General features: G+C 38.5%; 1 protein-coding gene across 1 annotated transcript in view; it reads left to right on the top strand.

Moving 5' to 3' along the window:
* Positions 1-20,965, top strand: part of LOC103100660 (mucin-16-like) — a 195,532-nt gene that overhangs the window by 34,235 nt on the left and 140,332 nt on the right. The window contains exons 7-9 of the mRNA XM_056820974.1: positions 12,103-12,201; positions 12,869-13,168; positions 13,713-13,826. Coding sequence (XP_056676952.1) covers positions 12,103-12,201; positions 12,869-13,168; positions 13,713-13,826 — 513 coding nt within the window. The remainder of the gene's footprint in view (positions 1-12,102; positions 12,202-12,868; positions 13,169-13,712; positions 13,827-20,965) is intronic.

Raw genomic sequence — 20,965 nt, 5'->3', positions numbered from 1 at the left:
TGCAATGGCTGTTCACTAACCTCTGTGAATTAGCTTCCTCAAAGATCCTTGAATAAATCCCTTTCTTCCAATTTGACTGTGGCTTAAATTGGTTTAATAAATACAAGATATCTGGAAGTGGGCAGTTCAGGTGGAGATTAGTGGTGTCCCTATATCTAAAGCCTAAGTGTTCCTTCTTTCTGGATACCTTGGGCAAACCAGAAATTCACCTCCCCTTCCCAGTGTCTCCTTAAGATAAACTTCATCTTGGGATGAAGGCAAGATAAGGCAGGTGCTATTAGACTGTGGGGTACTGTTGAGTCTGAGGCCTCTACAGGTCCAATGGGATCTGAATCTCTCTTCCGCTGTCAGGCAGGTATAAATTTCTTCTTGAGAAGTCCCAAAGCTGATACTCCTGGCTATCTTTTAGCTGGCTGTTGGCTGATCACCAGCAAGGCAAGAAAACCTCTTCTCACCTCAAGATCAAGTCTCAAAACCCACCTTTTTTCACTGGCATTCTTCCCCATCCCTGTTCTACAGCCATGTTACTCTGCTTCCAACAGTCTTTACCCATCAATCATGTCCTCTTCAACATTCCATTTCTCATCCTCTTTGCACATTACTCTTACAGTCTTAAATTCTTCCCTTCTTCATAGATCTGGAAGATAAACTATTCTATGTTCCCCAAATTTAGTTATGGTATCACTCATTATATATAAATCACATACTCATTTTGATCTTATCTTGCTATAGGGTGTAAGATATTGGTCAATACCTAGTTCCTGCCATAAACTTTAATTTATAAAAATCATTTTTAGTTATAAGTAGAAATTTTTTTTCAATTTTTCATATTAATTTTATTTTAAAAATATTTCTCTGTTTACGTATTTCATTTTCTTTCCTTCCCCTCTTCCTTCCCCCATCCCAAATCTAATAAGCACTTCCACTGGGTTATATAGATGTTATCACTGATACCACTTCCATATTATTCATTTTTGGAATAGAATACTCTTTTAAAATACAAACCTCCAATTGTATATCTATATAAACAAATGATTGTCATTTGTTTTTCTTCTGGGTTTCTACTCCCACAGTTCTTTCTCTCGATGTAGAGGGGAATTGGGATTGTCTTGTAATAGCAAAGTCCATTATATTGGATTGTTTCACAATGTTTCATTTTCTGTGTATAATGTTCTTTTGGTTCTGTTCACTTCACTCTGCATCAGTTCCTGGAGTTCTTCTACAGTTCCTGGAGTTCTTCTTTGATATAGAATTCCTTTGGTTCATCATTCCTTACAGTCCAGTGTAGTATTCTATCACCATCATAAACCACAATTTGTTCAGCGATTCCCCAATTGAAGGTCACGTTACCCCCCCCCCCATTTTACAATTATTTGCCACCACAAAGAGCACAACTATGAATACTTTTGCACAAATATTTTTCTTATTATCTCTTTAGGGTACGATTCTAGTAGTGGTATTGCTGGATCACAGGGTATGCATTTTTTTGAAGCTCTTTGGGCATAGTTCCAAATTGTCTTCTAGAATGATTTGATCAATTCACAACTCTACCAGTAGTGCATTAATTTCCCAATTTTGCCACATCCCCTCCAACATTTATTATTTTCCTTTACTGTTATATTTGCCAATCTGTTAGGTATGATGTGGTACCTCATTTTTGATTTGCATTTCTCTAATTATGTGGGATTTTAAACACTATTCCATGTATTTATTGATAGTTTTGACTTTTTTTTTATCTTAAATCTATCTGTGTCACTTGACCATTTGTCAATTGGGGAATGACTTGTTTTTTTTTCTTTTTTTACAATTGACTTAGCTCCTCATAACGTTAAGAAATTAGGCCTTTGTCAGAGAATTTTGTTGTAAAATTTCCCCCAAATTTATAGCTTCCCTTCCAATTTTGGTTGGATTGATTTTATTTGTACAAAATCTTTTAAATTTAAAGTAATCAAGATTATTCATTCTATATTTTGCCATGTTCTCTATCTTTTGCTTGGTCTTAAATTCAATTTCCCACAGATCTAACAGATATACTATTCTGTGTTCACCTAATTTACTTATAATTTCCTTCTTTATGGAAATTATCCTGGTATAGGGTATGAGATATTCATCTCACACTAATCTGTCTCATACTGTTTTCCAATTTCCCCAGCACTTTTAACAAATAGTGTATTATTGTCTCAAAAGCTGGGATCATTGGGTTCATCAAAAACTATCTTCCTGAGGCCATTTACCCCAAGACTATGCCATTGATCCCCCTTCTATCACTTAAGCAGTATGTAATAATTAAAATAGTGGAAGACTTAAATTGTGGCAGATAAAAAAGTGTTTGGCTTAAATTGTGACCACAGAAATTATGGTTTCAAGAGTGTCTTGTTTTTAAATCAAATATAAGGTGGTCGCCAGGGAAAAATTCCCAATTATTAAATATACCCAAGTCAGCTGGGTTCTATAGAGATTTTAATTCATACAAATGAGGAATTAAAGAAAGGGGGAGAGAGAGAAAAAGGAAATAATGGGAAAAGATAGGTCAGCCCAGGCCAGCCCAGGCCCAAGCCCTAAGAGAGAGATCAGTCAGTCTTTTATCCACTCACCACAAGATTTGTCCATCCAAAGATTCTAGTGTTCAGAGAGACACCAGTTCAGTTTTGGCCAGCTGCCATCTCCAGAGAGAGAATCTCTGAGACTCTGAGACTCACCCAAGACTAAGAGAATTTTCTCTTATGTCACCTCCCCTAAGTTCTCACATCTACCAATCACAGTAGACATTTTCCAAAGGATAGACAATTCTTAATTCACACCTAAGAAGGTTTGAACTTTTGATTAAGTTCACACCTGAAAAACCTCCGAGTAAGTTTCTCACCTCTTTGCTCCTTGTAAATTCACAAGTTGCCTGACCTTTATAGGTACTTAGCACCCTTTTGTATTAGATCTAAAAATAGGCACAGATTAAGAACTTTTGCTTTACTATAAGTATGGGTTTAAGTATTTTTCATTTTTCAGCAAGGAGTTTCTTCCCCTAAAGCAGGCTTAAGTAGGGGTGGAGTAGAGGTTTCACATTCCTGATCTAAGTTCCTTCATTATTTAAAATGAGGAATGGTCTTAACCAAAACTTATGAAGTAGGGTCTGAGAATTTTTAAGGTTCACAAGTACTATACTTGATGATCACCACTTTATAATACAGTTTAAGATCTGATACTGCTAGGACTCCATCCTTCACATTTTTTTCATTCATTCCCTTAATATTGTTGATCTTTTGTTTTTACAAATGAACTTCGTTATCATTTTTTCTAATATTATATATTTTTTGATAGATTGATAGCTATGGCACTGAATAAGTAAATTAGTTTTGATGGAATAGTCGTTTTATTATATTATCTTATCCTACCCTTGAACAATTAATATTTTTGCAATTGTTTAGATCTAGTTTTAATTGTATATAAAGTGTTTTTTAGTTGTTTTTGTTTAATTCTTGAGTTTGTCTTGGCATATAGATTCCCAAATATTTTACATTATCTAGAGTGATTTTTAATAGAATTTCTCTTTCTAATTCTTGCTGATGAATTTTTTTGGATATAAAAAGAAATGATGATGATTCATGTGCTTTATTTTGTTTCCTGAAACTTTGCTAAAATTATCATTTCCACCAGGTTTTTAATTGATTTTCATGGGTTCTCTAAGTATACCATCATATCATTTTTTTTAGATTATCCTGAATAATTTCTGAATTTACAAAATCATCAGGATGTCACTACATAGCAATAGTAACTTGTTTTGATAATGCTTTATAAACCTTAGGACCTTCTAACAATACTGTGAGGTAGAAACTAAAAGTATTATATACTCTTTCCATTTTACAGATGAGACTGAAATTCAGAGAGATTAAAAGTGACTTTTTCATGGCCACACAACTATTAAGCATCAGAGCCATGGTTCAAACTCAAAAGTGTTAATTCCAAATTTAGTATATCTTTCTGTTATGTCATTGTCCCTCATTAACATGATTTTTTCATCAAATTGAGTAACTATACAACTTGTATTAGCCATTTTATGAAGAACTAGCAAGCTTTATTTAGGTTACAAAAAAGGGAATAGGAAAAAAATTTGTAGCATTCATTACAAATATTAAGTAATTCTACAAATACTAGGTAGTGTTGGGTTAAATTATGCAATTTATTTAACTGTTATTTCATAAAACATAAAGAAGCAATGCTCAAGTAGATGAATTTTCTGTCTGGCCTTTGTAAAGGCAGAGAGTGACATAAAATCATCACATTTTGAGGACTGAAAAAGGTGAGGTCAAGATGTAAAGTGGACAGAATTTGAAGAATCTATATGAATATTCACTTAAATGTTAACAAAAGTACTGATTTCAAAATTGGAAGGGACCCCAACTACCATCTAGTCCAACTTGTACCCTAAAATGAATTCTCACAATAGCATATTTGACATTAAAAACTTCACATCTTTTTCAGAGAAACTAACAATGCTTCCCTATATTGTCATTTTAAATTCATTTTTTAAGGGTAAGATTTTGGTTTTTCCCCCCTATTAAAATGTTGACTTTTTTCTTATAAAATCATCCTGGCCATAGGACTTATTCGACAAGACAAGGAATTGGATATATATCCTGCTGCTATATGTATTTTTATTCCCCAAATCAAATTCCCGTTAATTACCCTTTCTACTGTGAATGGTCTGATATCTACTATTCTGTTGTTCCTGTCAGAATACATCTGATTTCAAGTTGTAAGCTACCTTGGTTGGAGTTTCTTTCCCTTGCGACCTCTCTAATATCCATTTTATGTCTACTCTATCCCTCATGTGTCCTTCCTCTACAGTTTTCTACCTTTCCATTTTGCTCTTTAGGACTCCTGGCATATTTTTTTTTAAATATATTTTATTTGATCATTTCCAAGCATTATTCGTTAAAGACATAGATCATTTTCTTTTCCTCTCCCCCACCCCCCATAGCCGACGCGTAAGTCCACTGGGCATTAGATGTTTTCTTGATTTGAACCCATTGCTTTGTTGATAGTATTTGCATTAGAGTGTTCATTTAGAGTCTATCCTCTGTCATGTCCCCTCAACCTCTATATTCAGGCAGTTGCTTTTCCTCGGTGTTTCCACTCCCATAGTTTATCCTTTGCTTATGAATGGTGTTTTTTCTCCTGGATCCCTGCAAGATGTTCAGGGACATTACACCGCCACTAATGGAGAAGTCCATTACATTCGATTATACCACAGTGTATTAGTCTCTGTGTACAATGTTCTCCTGGTTCTGCTCCTCTCGCTCTGCATCACTTCCTGGAGGTTGTTCCAGTCTCCATGGAACTTCTCCACTTTATTATTCCTTTTAGCACAATAGTACTCCATCACCAACATATACCACAGTTTGTTCAGCCATTCCCCAATTGATGGGCATCCCCTCATTTTCCAGTTTTGGGCCACCACAAAGAGCGCAGCTATGAATATTTTTGTACAAGTCTTTGTGTCCATTATCTCTTTGGGGTACAGACCCAGCAGTGCTATGGCTGGGTCAAAGGGTAGATATTCTTTTGTCGCCCTTTGGGCATAGTTCCAAATTGCCCTCCAGAATGGTTGGATCAGTTCACAACTCCACCAGCAATGAATTAATGTCCCTATTTTGCCACATCCCCTCCAGCATTCATTACTTTCCTTTGCTGTTATGTTAGCCAATCTGCTAGGTGTGAGGTGATACCTCAGAGTTGTTTTGATTTGCATCTCTCTGATTATAAGAGATGTAGAACACTTCTTCATGTGCTTGTTAATAGTTTTGATTTCTTTATCTGAGAACTGCCTATCCATTTCCCTTGCCCATTTATCAATTGGAGAATGGCTTGATTTTTTGTACAATTGATTTAGCTCATTATAAATATGAGTAATTAAACCTTTGTCAGAGGTTTCTATGAAGATTTTTTCCCAATTTGTTGTTTCCCTTCTGATTTTAGTTATATTGGTTTTGTTTGTACAAAAGCTTTTTAGTTTGATGTAGTCAAAATTATTTATTTTACATTTTGTGATTCTTTCTATATCTTGCTTGCTTTTAAGGCCTTTCCCCTCCCAAAGGTCTGACATGTATACTATTCTGTGTTTACCCAATTTACTTATGGTTTCCTTCTTTATGTTTAAGTCACTCACCCATTTTGAATTTATCTTGGTGTAGGGTGTGAGGTGTTGATCTATTCCTAGTCTCTCCCACACTGTCTTCCAATTTTCCCAGCAGTTTTTATCGAATAGTGGATTTTTGTCCCAAAAGCTGGGATCTTTGGGTTTATCGTATACTGTCTTGCTGAGGTCGCTTTCCCCCAGTCTATTCCACTGATCTTCCTTTCTGTCTCTTAGCCAGTACCAAATTGTTTTGATGACTGCTGCTTGGTAATATAGTTTTAGGTCAGGGACTGCAAGGCCCCCATCATATGTGTTTTTTTTCATTATTTCCCTGGATATCCTTGATCTTTTGTTCTTCCAAATGAACTTTGTTATGGTTTTTTCTAAATCAGTGAAGAAGTATTTTGGTAGTTCAATGGGTATGGCACTAAATAGATACATAAGTTTGGGTAGGATGGTCATTTTTATTATATTGGCTCGTCCTATTCATGAGCAGTTAATGTTTTTCCATTTGCTCAAGTCTAGTTTTAGTTGTGTGGTGAGTGTTTTGTAGTTGTGTTCATATAGTTCCTGTGTTTGTCTTGGGAGGTAGATTCCTAGGTATTTTATTTTGTCTAAGGTGATTTTGAATGGGATTTCTCTTTCTAGTTCTTGCTGCTGAGCTGTGTTGGAGATATATAGAAAAGCTGATGATTTGTGTGGGTTTATTTTGTATCCTGCAACTTTGCTAAAGTTGTTGATTATTTCAATTAGCTTTTTGGTTGAATCTCTAGGATTCTTTAAGTAGACCATCATGTCATCCGCAAAGAGTGATAACTTGGTCTCCTCTTTGCCTATTTTGATGCCTTCAATTCCTTTATCTTCTCTAATTGCTACTGCTAGTGTTTCTAGTACAATGTCAAATAGTAGAGGTGATAATGGGCATCCTTGTTTCACTCCTGATCTTATTGGGAATGCATCTAGTTTATCCCCATTGCAGATGATATTAGCTGTTGGTTTTAGATATATACTGTTTGTTATTTTTAGGAATGACCCTTCTATTCCTATGCTTTCTAGTGTTTTTAATAGGAATGGGTGTTGTATTTTATCAAAGGCTTTTTCTGCATCTATTGAGATAATCATGTGGTTCTTGCTAGTTTGCTTGTTGATGTGGTCAATTATGTGGATGGTTTTCCTAATGTTGAACCAGCCCTGCATCCCTGGTATGAATCCTACTTGATCATGGTGAATGATCCTTCTGATCACTTGCTGGACTCTTTTTGCTAGTATCCTATTTAAGATTTTTGCATCTATATTCATTAGGGTGATTGGCCTATAGTTTTCTCTCTCTGTTTTTGACCTGCCTGGTTTTGGATTCAGTACCATGTTTGTGTCGTAAAAGGAGTTTGGTAGAACTCCCTCTGTGCTTATTATGTCAAATAGTTTGTATAGTATTGGGATTAACTGTTCTCTGAATGTTTGATAGAATTCACAGGTGAATCCATCAGGCCCTGGGGATTTTTTCTTAGGAAGTTCTTTGATGGCTTGTTGGATTTCAATTTCTGATATGGGATTATTTAAGAATTCTATTTCCTCTTCTGTTAGTCTAGGCAGTTTGTACTTTTGTATATATTCATCCATTTCTCCTAAATTGGTGTATTTATTGCCATCTAATTGGGCAAAGTAATTTCTAATGATTGCCTTCATTTCATCTTCATCAGAGGTGCTGTCCCCCTTTTCATCTTTAATGCTGTGAATTTGCTTTTCTTCCTTCCTTTTTTTAATTAGATTGACCAGTACTTTGTCTATTTTGTTTGTTTTTTCAAAGTACCAGCTTCTTGTCTTATTTATTAAATCAATAGTTCTATCACTTTCGATTTTATTAATTTCTCCCTTAATTTTTAGGATTTCTAGTTTGGTTTTCTGCTGGGGGGTTTTAATTTGATTGCTTTCGAGTTTTTTCATTTGCATTTCCAATTGATTGATCTCTGCTCTCCCTTGTTTGTTAATATAAGCATTCAGGGATATGAATTTACCTCTGATTACCACTTTGGCTGCATCCCAAAAGGTTTGAAAGGATGTTTCGCCATTGTCATTTTCCTCGATGAAATTATTGTTTCTATGATTTCTTCTTTAACTAAACGGTTTCGGAGTATCATATTGTTTAATTTCCAATTGGTTTTAGATTTGGTTTTCCATGTACCATTACTAATCATTATTTTTATTGCCTTGTGATCTGAGAAGGCTGCATTCATTATTTCTGCTTTTCTGCATTTGTGTGCTATGTTTCTGTGACCTAATGTATGGTCAATTTTTGTGAATGTGCCATGTGGTGCTGAGAAGAAGGTGTATTCCTTTTTATCCCTATTTATTTTTCTCCATATGTCTATTAATTCTAATTTTTCTAAGATTTCATTCACTTCTTTTACCTCTTTCTTATTTATTTTTTGATTTGATTTATCTAAATTTGATAATGGTTGGTTTAAGTCTCCCACTAGTATGGTTTTATTGTCTATTTCTTCCTTCAATTCTCCTAGTTTCTCCATTAGAAATTTGGGTGCTATATTATTTGGTGCATACATGTTGATTAATGATATTTCCTCATTGTCTAGAGTCCCTTTTAACAAAATATAATTACCTTCCCTATCCCTTTTGATCAGGTCTATTTTTGCATTGGCTTTATCAGATATCATGATTACCACTCCTGCCTTCTTTCTATCAGTTGAGGCCCAGAAGGTCTTACTCCTTCCTTTAATTCTGACCTTGTGGGTGTCAACCCGCCTCATGTGTGTTTCTTGAAGACAACATATGGTAGGGTTTTGGATTCTAATCCATTCTGCTATTTGTCAACGTTTTATGGGTGAGTTCATCCCATTCACATTCAAAATTATGATTGTCATTTGTGGACTCCCTGGCATTTTGATAGCCTTCCCTAATTCTAACCTTTTCTTCTTTGGCTCTACCTTTTAGTCCAGTGATTTACTTTGAATAAGTCCCCCTTGTCCCCTCCCTTGATGTTTCCCGTTTTAGTCCCTCCCTTTTCCCCCCTCCCCCTTTCTTTCCCTCCCTTTTTGTTCTCCCTCCCTCCCTCCCCCCTTTGGTTTTCCCTTCTCCCTACCCTTGTTGGGTAAGATAGAATTCAAGATCCCAATGGATCTGGATGTTTTTCCCTCTCAGAGTTGATTTCCCTGAGATTGAGGTTTAAGTAACCCCCCCCCCCTCTTCCTCTCCTTCTTATAGGAGTTTTCTTCCCCTCCCCTTCCCATGTGAATCTTTGTGTGAGAATGATTATTCTATTTGGTCTTTCTTTACCCCCTATTTATATATTACATTTTCCCCACATGTTGGTATACATAGATTGATATAAATGTAGTCCTTATAGAAGAGTGTTTGAGTAAAAGAAGAAGATAACATTTTTCCCCTTTCCTTAATATTTACCTTTTCAGGTATTCCTTGCTCTTTGATTTTCGGTATCAAACTTTCCACAGAGCTCTGGTCTTTTCTTTGCAAAAAGTTGGAAATCTTCTATTTTGTTGAATGCCCATACTTTCCCTTGGAAGTGTATAGTCAGTTTTGCTGGGTAGTTGATTCTTGGTTGGAGACCCAGCTCTCTTGCCTTTCTGAAGATCATGTTCCATGCCTTACGATCATTCAGAGTAGAACTTGCAAGGTCTTGTGTGACCCTGATTGGCATTCCTTTATATCTAAATTGTCTTTTTCTGGCTTCCTGTAGGATTTTTTCTTTTGTTTGATAGCTTTGGAATTTGGCAATTACATTCCTGGGAGTTGTCTTTTGGGGGTTTAGTGTAGAAGGTGTTCTGTGAGCTCTGTCAGTGGCTGTATTTCCCCCTTGTTCTAGAATCTCTGGGCAATTTTCTTTGATTATATCTTGTATCACCATATCGAGTTTGGTGTTTATTTCTGGCTTTTCTGGGAGTCCAATTATTCTTAAATTATCTCTTCTCCCTCTATTTTCCAGATCTATCACCTTGTCGGTGAGATATTTTATGTTCTCTTCTAATTTCTTGGTGTTTTCGCATTGCTTTATTAGTTCTTGCTTTAAAGCCTGGTTTTCTTTTACAGTTTGGTCAAACTGGTTTTGTAGATGCGTGAATTTCTTTTGCATTATTTCCCACTTTTCCTCCCAGAAGGCTTCCATCTTTTTGGTCATTTCTGATTCAAATTCTTCATGGGTTTGTGGAGAGTTTCCATTTCCTTTGGAAGATTTTGGAGCATTTTCTTGTAGGTCTTCTTCTATCTGCTCTTTATTTTGTATTTTGGCTCCATAGAATGTGTCCAAAGTCGCCCCTTTCTTCTTATTTTTCTTGGTATTTTGGGGCTTCTGTGCTTCTGTGGAGTTTGCCATCTCTGAATGTGGAGGATTAGCTTTTCTTATCTCTGTCTGGTGTTCAGAGGCTTTAGTCCTGGGCAGATTGTCGGTTCTATGAGGTTTCCCTGGGTTAAATTGAGTATGCCTCACTGGAACTGGAGTGGAAGGGTCGGACCAGGAGGCCACACTCTCCCCCGGCTCTCTGGGTCGGGTTGCTTTCCGGAAGTTGCCTTCAGAATAGCTGGCCGTGAGGCTGTTTCGTCGGCCTGGGGGGGATTGGCTTCGGCTTCCCAGAGCTCCGAGGGCAGGGACTTTCGCTGAGACTTGGATAGCAGGATCCAGCCCATGAGGCTGTCTTGCCCACCCTGAGGGTTGCTATTGTTTCAGACAAGCCTGCTCTCTGCAGCGGGAGCTCCGTGGGCAGTGACTTTCACTGAGACTTGGATAGCAGGATCCAGCCCGTGAGGCTGTCTTGCCCGCCCTGAGGGTTGCTGTTGTTTCAGACAAGCCTGCTCTCTGCGGTGGGGAGCTCCGAGGGCAGTGACTTTCACTGGGACTCGGATAGAAGGCCCTGAGGGTTGCTGTTGTTTCGACCCTGCTCTCTGCCGGGGGAGCTCCGAGGGCAGTGACTTTCACTGGGACTCGGATAGAAGGCCCTGAGGGTTGTTGTTCCGAGGACCCTGCTCTCTGAGCCCAGCAGGGCTGAGGCTTCCGGGAGCCTTGGACTCTTAGAAAGAGTTGAAGGTTTTGAGGGGAAGGCAATGAGTTAAGATTTGGACATGTTGAGGCTCAGATGTCTACAAGAAACCCAGTTCAAAATTTCCAAAAGGCAGTTTGTTCAATAGGAGTCATAAGACTGGAGGTCATGACAGAGATTAAGGGATGGATGACCAGATTTGAGAATCATCAATATATAGATGATGGTTAAATCTTCTGAGTTTAGTTGAATATTGAGTGAAATCTCATAGAAGAAGAGAGGGGCCCAGCTCAAAGTCTTGTAGGTCACCTGCATTAAGCATTTATGACCTAGATAAGAATCCAGCAAATGAGACCAAAGAGAGTAGTCATACAAGTTAAAGGAGAACCACGAGAGTTGTGTTATGAAAATGAAAGAGAATGGGTTGATGATATCAAAGACTGCAGAAAGCTTCAGAAGAATGAGGATGAAGAAAGGGCCATTAAGAGATTTTTGCAATTAAGAGATTGTTAACAACATTGGAGAGAGCAATTTCACTTGAGCGATGAGGTTGAAAACCAGACTGTAGTTAAAACGAGAGTAGAAAGAAGGAAAGTGGAAGCACCTTTTATAGAGAGCTTCCTCAAGGATTTCAGTCACTAAAGGGAAGAGAGACAGGAGATTATAGCTCTCAGGGACAGGTGGATAAAAGGAAGGTTTTTTCCAGATGGGGAAGTAGGAAATCTGTCATTAGATTAGAAGAGTTTTTAAAAAAAATGAGAGAATGGGAATACTAGAGAGATTCTCTGTTCGATGAACGATGAAGAAAAGAGAGCAGATATTTTGGAGTTTCCTTCAAAATATAAGGGATATAATATATAAAATATAAAATATATATAAATATAATATATATATAAAATATAATCTTGTCCTTTCTACCCCCAGTCCTGTGTCTGAGATTTATGTTCTCATTTATTCTTCTAGCGAGTGAGATTGGTGTAGGGCCCTTCACCCATATCCGAGACCACGGATCAGCAAGAGACATGACATCAGTGACCAGTGAATCTACTGCAGGTGCCATGGGTAAGAAAATATTTCTTTTCTTTCTATTATACTGGTATTCATCCTTGCTCTGGGCCCTTGTTTTCCAGCTTTCAAATATGATATGGACTCATCTTCATCGTCCGAGAACAGGAAAGTTTGTGATTAGGTGGTAAGACCCGGCAACTTCCTCTGTCCCATTATTGTCTGCCCAGATGTCAGCCTTTGGATGAAGAGCTCATGGAGGATTTTGTCCATTTCTTGTGTTAGTTTGTGTGTATACATATAATTTACTATGATAAAAGTCAGCTACTGGAGGACAGGCTTTTCTATGCCCAGCACCTAAAACCCTGAATGGAGTAGCTGATTCTTAACAAATGATTACTGCTTCATTTTCCATTTAACCTGAGCAGGTATCCGTCAGGCAGTTTGTCTGAGCCTGGATCCCTATCTCATCTGAGGGCCAGATGACAGGACAGATCCATCTACATATCAGTCTCTTCTTATTTAATACTTTCTCATGGTGGCCATGCACCCTGGAGCAAAAGTAGATCCTAATTTCTGTCAGTCTTTTTGTTTTGCAAGTGCTTGTCAAGGACAAGGTGCTAACGTGAGGGGTTGGGGACTCGGGACGTTCAAAATCCTCACAGGCTCTGGGGAACTCTGTCCAAATGGCTCCAAACTCCCCCCCCCCATAATGTCACCACAGGAGATGGACCCTCCCTGGGAACAGAACCTCACACTCCTATCCACGAATCTCTGAGCCCAGGGCCAGGCTCCTTTCCTGCCTTAAGTACTCCCACAGCCTGCACAAGCACAGCTTCCCTTGAGGCTGCTACTTCATTGGAGGACCCAGGGCCAGCCGGCCTGACTCCAGAGACTGAGAGAAACCCACAGGCAACACCAACTCCAGCTATTACCCTGCCTCCAGCCAGCACACAGGAAGTTTGCACAACAGCATCTCCCAGTCCTCCTGACACAACCACAGAGGGCAGCAGTGTCAAGGCAGGCACAGCCTCTGTTTCTGATCAAGTGCCTTCCACTTCTGCCTCTTCCCAAATAAGCATATTTTAAATAAGCTTCCCAGGGAGGGAATTGGGGTGTGGCCTTGGAGGAAATGGGGAGTGTCTGTCCAGGGAGGGTCAGTTTGTGCCTTTCTAAGGAGAAGGGTCTTCCTCCCAGGTCCTTCCTGTCTATAGCCTTCCAATGGGCCACTGTAGGGACTTTTTCTTGGCTCCATATCTGTTGAATTAGTGTCATCTCTCCAGGCTTCCTCAACTCCATGCAAGGATAGTTTCACAATCCCTGTGCTAAAGTGATTCTCCTCTTCTTATTGATGGATTCTGATTCCACTAAATCAAACATATATGGAGGTTGTCCATCAGTGAGTCCGTGCTTTGAAGGGGGAAACTTGGTTATTCATCCTGTGGAGAAAAGTCAGAGAAGCCATGTATTTTTGGTCTCAGCAGATAGTAGCAACAATGTACTTTCCTTTGGGAGTCCTCTAATAATGACTTGACTGAGCTCTGGTCTCCCCTTCTGTCTTCCTGTAGGAGGTGATGCTGGTGTGGTGCCAGTCACACATGCCCAAGGCCATGAAGGACCAGGAAGCACAGGAGCACTGATGAGGAGCCCCCTGACCCCTGTGTCTACTGTTATTCCCACAGGTAAGTAGGTACCTCCTCTCTGTCTTTGTGTTGTAGGTTTATCCTTTTTAGGGCCTTGTTTCCCAGTCTTACAGAGGAAACATGAAATTATTTTAGAGATCAATCCTCAAGAACTCTTCTGAACCTCTGATTGCTTTCTTTGTACAGCCTGGAGAAGAGGAGTTTTAGAGGTAGGAGTGAGGTTCCCACTGCTAAGGTCTTTTATATAATCAACATAGGTATAAAGTTGGAAGGAAACTTTGAAGTATCAGGTATTATGGATAGCCTCTCATTTTACTGATGTGGATACTGAGGCCTGGAGAAGTAAAGTAATTATCTCAGGGTGACCAGATATGCCTGGAAGGGACCCTCAATAGCCATCTAGCTGGACCCCATCATTTTACATATGGGAAAAGTGAGGTGCAGAGAAGTTAAGTGACATGCCTCATGACACAAAAGTAGAAAGCATCAGAGGTGAGATTTGAACCCAGGACTCTATTATGCTGTAATTCAAGGTCAACAGGAAAAGTCAGCCTTGACACCTCACATTGAATGGCTTCCACTTTGGGGAAGGTTCCTTCTATGAACTCTCCAAGGGTAGAGATGTGTTTTTAAATTTTTATTTACATCTCCAGTATTTAGGATAGGGCTGAACACATAATAAACACTTAGTTGATGGCAACTAATTGATTGCTTTGATCTAATTTATGAGTAGATTTGTGAGATTCAGTTTATTAAAAAAATTTGTCTTCAAAATGTATCTTATACACCTACCAACTGAACTTGCCTATGGAGAAGTGAAGGGGAATGGAATGAGCAATTATGTAATGCCTACTATGTGCCAGGCACTGTGACTATTTTTATAGAAATAGTATCTCATTTGATTCACATAACAACCCTAAGTGTTGGGTTTTATAGTTAGCCCCATTTTTCAGATGAGAAAAACAGAGGCAAGCAATGACTGCTTGATTTTCCCAGGGTCATACAGCTAATGAGTTCTTAGGTCAAATTTGAACTCAGGTCTTCCTGACTCCAGGCTAAGCACTATCTCCACTATGCCACCTAATTACTTTTATGGTCCGAGCCACAGAGTTTCCGGTGTCAAGAGTCAGGAATGGAGACAGATCCAAAGGCTCTGCTCTTTAGCAGTGAACTTGGGGAAGGTGGATGATGCAGATATGGGCAGAACACTTTATTTCTATCAGCCTTGACTTGCCAAGAGGAAAAGAATGGTTCTAGGACCTTCCCTTTGAGGCATGATTTCATGACCACCTCCCTAATCTTAGCTTAATAATTCACTTGGACCTTTGGTGATTGATTGCACTTGGCCCACCCATTAAATGCTGAATCCAGTCATTTACCTCTAACTTTTGTCCTTTCTGAGACATTGTTCTTCAACCAGGGATGCTTCTTGGTCACGAGTTTATGGATTGATTCCTACACATTAGCTCTGTGATTCCTGTGAACTGGTCCTACTCTAGTATGGCCTCTGAGTGTTTCCACGAGCTTCTGTAGCCAGGAGATCCTAGAATTGGTCAGAGGTCAGAACTGAAAAACTGGACCTCTCTGATGTTATTGTCTCCACATGGCTCCTGGCAGCCCATCAGCCTGGTGGACAAGGTCATGTTTGGAGTTCTAGATATGATGGAGATGAAGATGAGGAGACAAGTGTCTCTAGATCAGCAGTTCTCAACTTCTCAATATGTAGCAATGAGAATACATAATGCATATCAGGTATTTGCATTCTGAATCATAACTGTAGCAAAATTATAGTTTTGAAGTAGCCACCAAAATAATTTTTGGATGACTGCAACATGAGGAATTGTATTACGGAGTCATGGCATTAGAAAGGTTGAGAACCACTGCTTTAGATAATCTTAGGTGAGGATTGGAGGGAGACCATCAAGCCATTTCCTGGATAAGAAACTTCAAGGAAGGGGAAGTGTGTCCCATGTACCATAAAATCCCTAAAGCATCCTTTTATTAAATTGTGACTGATATTCCCCTCTTAATTTATATTGCTCTTGTTTAATAATCCTTGTTCAGACACCTATTTCCACTAGAAAATCACCTATGTTATTAGAGAAGCTGTATGTCATTCAGCATTGCTGATGAGAAATCAAGCCATATCTGATTGGCATGTTGCTTAATAGTCTATGATGCTTTTCATCTTTTAAAAATTAACTTTAAAATAATTTAATTTAAAGATATGATATTTTCCTAATTAAACCTAGTAACCATTTTCAATATATGTTTTCTGAAATTATTAGGTCCAAATTTTCTCCCCCCTTCCCTTCTGTCCCCCTCTTGGAGAGATGGTAAGTAATTTGAAATGGATTATACATGTATTATCATGTAAAACATAATTCCATATTGGTCATTTTTATAAGAGAACACTCATATAAAACCAGAGCCACATAAACTGTACATAAAATAATGTGAAAGGGAATATGCTTTGATCTGCAACTGACTCCCACATTTCTTTCTCTAGAGGTGTAAAACATTCTTGGTCAAAAGTCCTTCAGAGCTGTCCCAGATTGCTCTCTTTCTGAGAGTAGCTACAACTTTCACAGTTGATCAAATGCAGATCAAAGCATCTCCCCTTTAAATTGCATTCAAAATTATTCATGTTATATCTTATAATAGTTTCTGTTTCTTGTTTCTTCTTGTTGTAAGGTGCTGTCCAGCAGCCCTTACAAGAAAGGAAAGATAGAAGATTGACCCTTGGGGGAAGGGCTGAAGCCCAGGGGATGGATAAGAATGGAGGCAGACACCAATGCAATATTACCAATGAGCAAGCTGCACAGATCAAGCTCCAGCTACCTAACTTCAAAGGACATGAGGCAGTTAGATAACCTTAAATCAACAACACGGGAATTAGGAATGAGTATTGAGATCAGCTGAGAGAAAAGCCACTGATCCCTTAGAGCCCATGCTCTAAGTAGGGACCACTCTGGCTAGAGGATAGGAGATTAAGAAGGAAAGGTGTTTCACAGAGATAGAGGAAATTCCATGAGAAAGCTGTTCTTAGCCAGAGGCTAAGCTCCAGGAAGGAGAGGGACAGGTGAAGAAGATAATAAGGGCTGTTTCTCTGTCAGATGCTTGTATTTATTACCATTGTGATGCAAAGGGACTTAATACATATTAATGAAGACACAGTGGATTGCCATTGGTTCAGTTGTAAATTACCACAAGGCAGAGGCATGGATTGTCTCAGTCAGGTGAGCACAAAGAATCCTGAGTTTGTGCCTAAACCTTAGGAATGCTGGGATCAAAGGTCAATGCCTTTCTTGCCATGGGCAGGTCTGAGCATGCTCTTTCCTAAGACAATCCTTACAGATTAATTATTTCCCTTGTGTATACACAGGTGTGGATTGTTACACTTGTCATGGTTATTGTTTGCCTAGTAATTATTGATCTGAAGAGAGCTGTTAAAGAGAGATGAGTGAGGAAAGGTAGTAGTCAAGGTGGAATGGCTCTTGTTGTACTCTCTCACTCTCTTCTCCTGGTCTATGATAGCTGAGGAATATCTCTTGGAAATGGTGACCCTGGGTGATGTGCTGGTTGTAAATCTTGAAATCTCTCAGACTTGTGAATGTTAAAAATTTCCCCATCAGGGAATTCTTAATTGGAACAAATTCCCTACTGAGAAACATTCTCCATTTTGACGTGAGAACTCGCCAGGATCAGAAATGGGAGGACTTCTACTCCAACTGTACTTAAGGCTGCTTTAGGGGAGAAAACTCCTTGCTATGGGAGGACCCCTATTCTACCCATACTTAAGACTGATTTAGGAGAGAAAACTCCTTGCTAAACAATGAAAGTACTTGGACCCATGCTTATAATAATGCAAGGAGTTCTTTGAGCCAGGCCTGTTTTTAGAATTGATACAATGGGATGCTAGGTACCTAAAAGGGTTGGGCAAGTTTTCTCTTGATGAGATTAGTTGACTCAGCTGTGTTTTCTCTGGTTCAGACTTACTGAGGAGATTAGTCGACACAGCAGCATTTTGTTCTGATTCAGACTTACTGAGGAGATTGGTCAACTTAGCAGGAATTTAGATGGGCAGTCCTTTGGAAAGCATCTACAGTGATTGGTAGATGTAGGGACTTAGGGGAGGTGACATGGGAGAAAAACCCCTATATAAGAAAAAGCAGAATCCCTTGAGGATATATCATTTTGGAGAAATCCTTTTGGAGGATCTCTGATGAGGATCGCTTGGGAAGAATCTCTTGAGAGAGGCTCTGGAGAAGGGAAGCTCTTGGAGGACCATCTCTAAGGAGATCTGGCTGGAGCTCCTCTTAGGGGACTCTGTCCCTCTGGAGGCTCTGGAGAGAGGCCCTTTGGAATTCTCTCTGGTGAAGTCAGCTGAGATGGAGCTGGCCTGGTGTCACTAGAATCCTTGCTTAGACAGACCTTGTGGTGAGTGTTAAAGGACTGACTGACTGATCTTTCTCTCTCAAGACTCAGGTCTAGGCAATGTTGGCTTAAGGCCCTTCATACTTATTTCCTTTTTCTCTCTTTCTTTGATTACTCATTGTATTATTAATTAAAATCTCTGTAAACCCAGTTGACTCGGGTATTTGAATAAATTGGGAATATATTCCCTGGTGACCACCTTATAGTTGATTTAAAACAGGACACTGTAGGAAAACATATTTTGAGCAGTCATAATGTTTTTCCTTGTCTCTCCACATTTTAAATGCCACAGTTTAAGGCTACAACTTATTTTAAATCTCACATGGTATAAGTAAGTTAGGGGAAGGTTTCCCCTATTGAGTGATAAGAGGGTTACCCCAGAATTAATAAACAGTCTTTTAGAATTGTAAGCCTCTCCTCAGTTCATGACTCAGTGGGTAGTCCTGATCAGAATTTTTTTTTTGCAATGGCTGTTCACTAACCTCTGTGAATTAGCTTCCTCAAAGATCCTTGAATATATCCCTTTCTTCCAATTTGACTGTGGCTTAAATTGGTTTAATAAATACAAGATATCTGGAAGTGGGCAGTTCAGGTGGAGATTAGTGGTGTCCCTATATCTAAAGCCTAAGTGTTCCTTCTTTCTGGATACCTTGGGCAAACCAGAAATTCACCTCCCCTTCCCAGTGTCTCCTTAAGATAAACTTCATCTTGGGATGAAGGCAAGATAAGGCAGGTGCTATTAGACTGTGGGGTACTGTTGAGTCTGAGGCCTCTACAGGTCCAATGGGATCTGAATCTCTCTTCCGCTGTCAGGCAGGTATAAATTTCTTCTTGAGAAGTCCCAAAGCTGATACTCCTGGCTATCTTTTAGCTGGCTGTTGGCTGATCACCAGCAAGGCAAGAAAACCTCTTCTCACCTCAAGATCAAGTCTCAAAACCCACCTTTTTTCACTGGCATTCTTCCCCATCCCTGTTCTACAGCCATGTTACTCTGCTTCCAACAGTCTTTACCCATCAATCATGTCCTCTTCAACATTCCATTTCTCATCCTCTTTGCACATTACTCTTACAGTCTTAAATTCTTCCCTTCTTCATAGATCTGGAAGATAAACTATTCTATGTTCCCCAAATTTAGTTATGGTATCACTCATTATATATAAATCACATACTCATTTTGATCTTATCTTGCTATAGGGTATAAGATATTGGTCAATACCTAGTTCCTGCCATAAACTTTAATTTATAAAAATCATTTTTAGTTATAAGTAGAAATTTTTTTTCAATTTTTCATATTAATTTTATTTTAAAAATATTTCTCTGTTTATGTATTTCATTTTCTTTCCTTCCCCTCTTCCTTCCCCCATCCCAAATCTAATAAGCACTTCCACTGGGTTATATAGATGTTATCACTGATACCACTTCCATATTATTCATTTTTGGAATAGAATACTCTTTTAAAATACAAACCTCCAATTGTATATCTATATAAACAAATGATTGTCATTTGTTTTTCTTCTGGGTTTCTACTCCCACAGTTCTTTCTCTCGATGTAGAGGGGAATTGGGATTGTCTTGTAATAGCAAAGTCCATTATATTGGATTGTTTCACAATGTTTCATTTTCTGTGTATAATGTTCTTTTGGTTCTGTTCACTTCACTCTGCATCAGTTCCTGGAGTTCTTCTACAGTTCCTGGAGTTCTTCTTTGATATAGAATTCCTTTGGTTCATCATTCCTTACAGTCCAGTGTAGTATTCTATCACCATCATAAACCACAATTTGTTCAGCGATTCCCCAATTGAAGGTCACGTTACCCCCCCCCCCATTTTACAATTATTTGCCACCACAAAGAGCACAACTATGAATACTTTTGCACAAATATTTTTCTTATTATCTCTTTAGGGTACGATTCTAGTAGTGGTATTGCTGGATCACAGGGTATGCATTTTTTTGAAGCTCTTTGGGCATAGTTCCAAATTGTCTTCTAGAATGATTTGATCAATTCACAACTCTACCAGTAGTGCATTAATTTCCCAATTTTGCCACATCCCCTCCAACATTTATTATTTTCCTTTACTGTTATATTTGCCAATCTGTTAGGTATGATGTGGTACCTCATTTTTGATTTGCATTTCTCTAATTATGTGGGATTTTAAACACTATTCCATGTATTTATTGATAGTTTTGACTTTTTTTTTATCTTAAATCTATCTGTGTCACTTGACCATTTGTCAATTGGGGAATGACTTGTTTTTTTTTCTTTTTTTACAATTGACTTAGCTCCTCATAACGTTAAGAAATTAGGCCTTTGTCAGAGAATTTTGTTGTAAAATTTCCCCCAAATTTATAGCTTCCCTTCCAATTTTGGTTGGATTGATTTTATTTGTACAAAATCTTTTAAATTTAAAGTAATCAAGATTATTCATTCTATATTTTGCCATGTTCTCTATCTTTTGCTTGGTCTTAAATTCAATTTCCCACAGATCTAACAGATATACTATTCTGTGTTCACCTAATTTACTTATAATTTCCTTCTTTATGGAAATTATCCTGGTATAGGGTATGAGATATTCATCTCACACTAATCTGTCTCATACTGTTTTCCAATTTCCCCAGCACTTTTAACAAATAGTGTATTATTGTCTCAAAAGCTGGGATCATTGGGTTCATCAAAAACTATCTTCCTGAGGCCATTTACCCCAAGACTATGCCATTGATCCCCCTTCTATCACTTAAGCAGTAT

This window comes from Monodelphis domestica, chromosome 3 (assembly GCF_027887165.1).
Source record: "Monodelphis domestica isolate mMonDom1 chromosome 3, mMonDom1.pri, whole genome shotgun sequence".
In the NCBI taxonomy this organism is placed as follows: domain Eukaryota; kingdom Metazoa; phylum Chordata; class Mammalia; order Didelphimorphia; family Didelphidae; genus Monodelphis; species Monodelphis domestica.
This window is presented reverse-complemented; position numbering and strand designations above follow the sequence as displayed.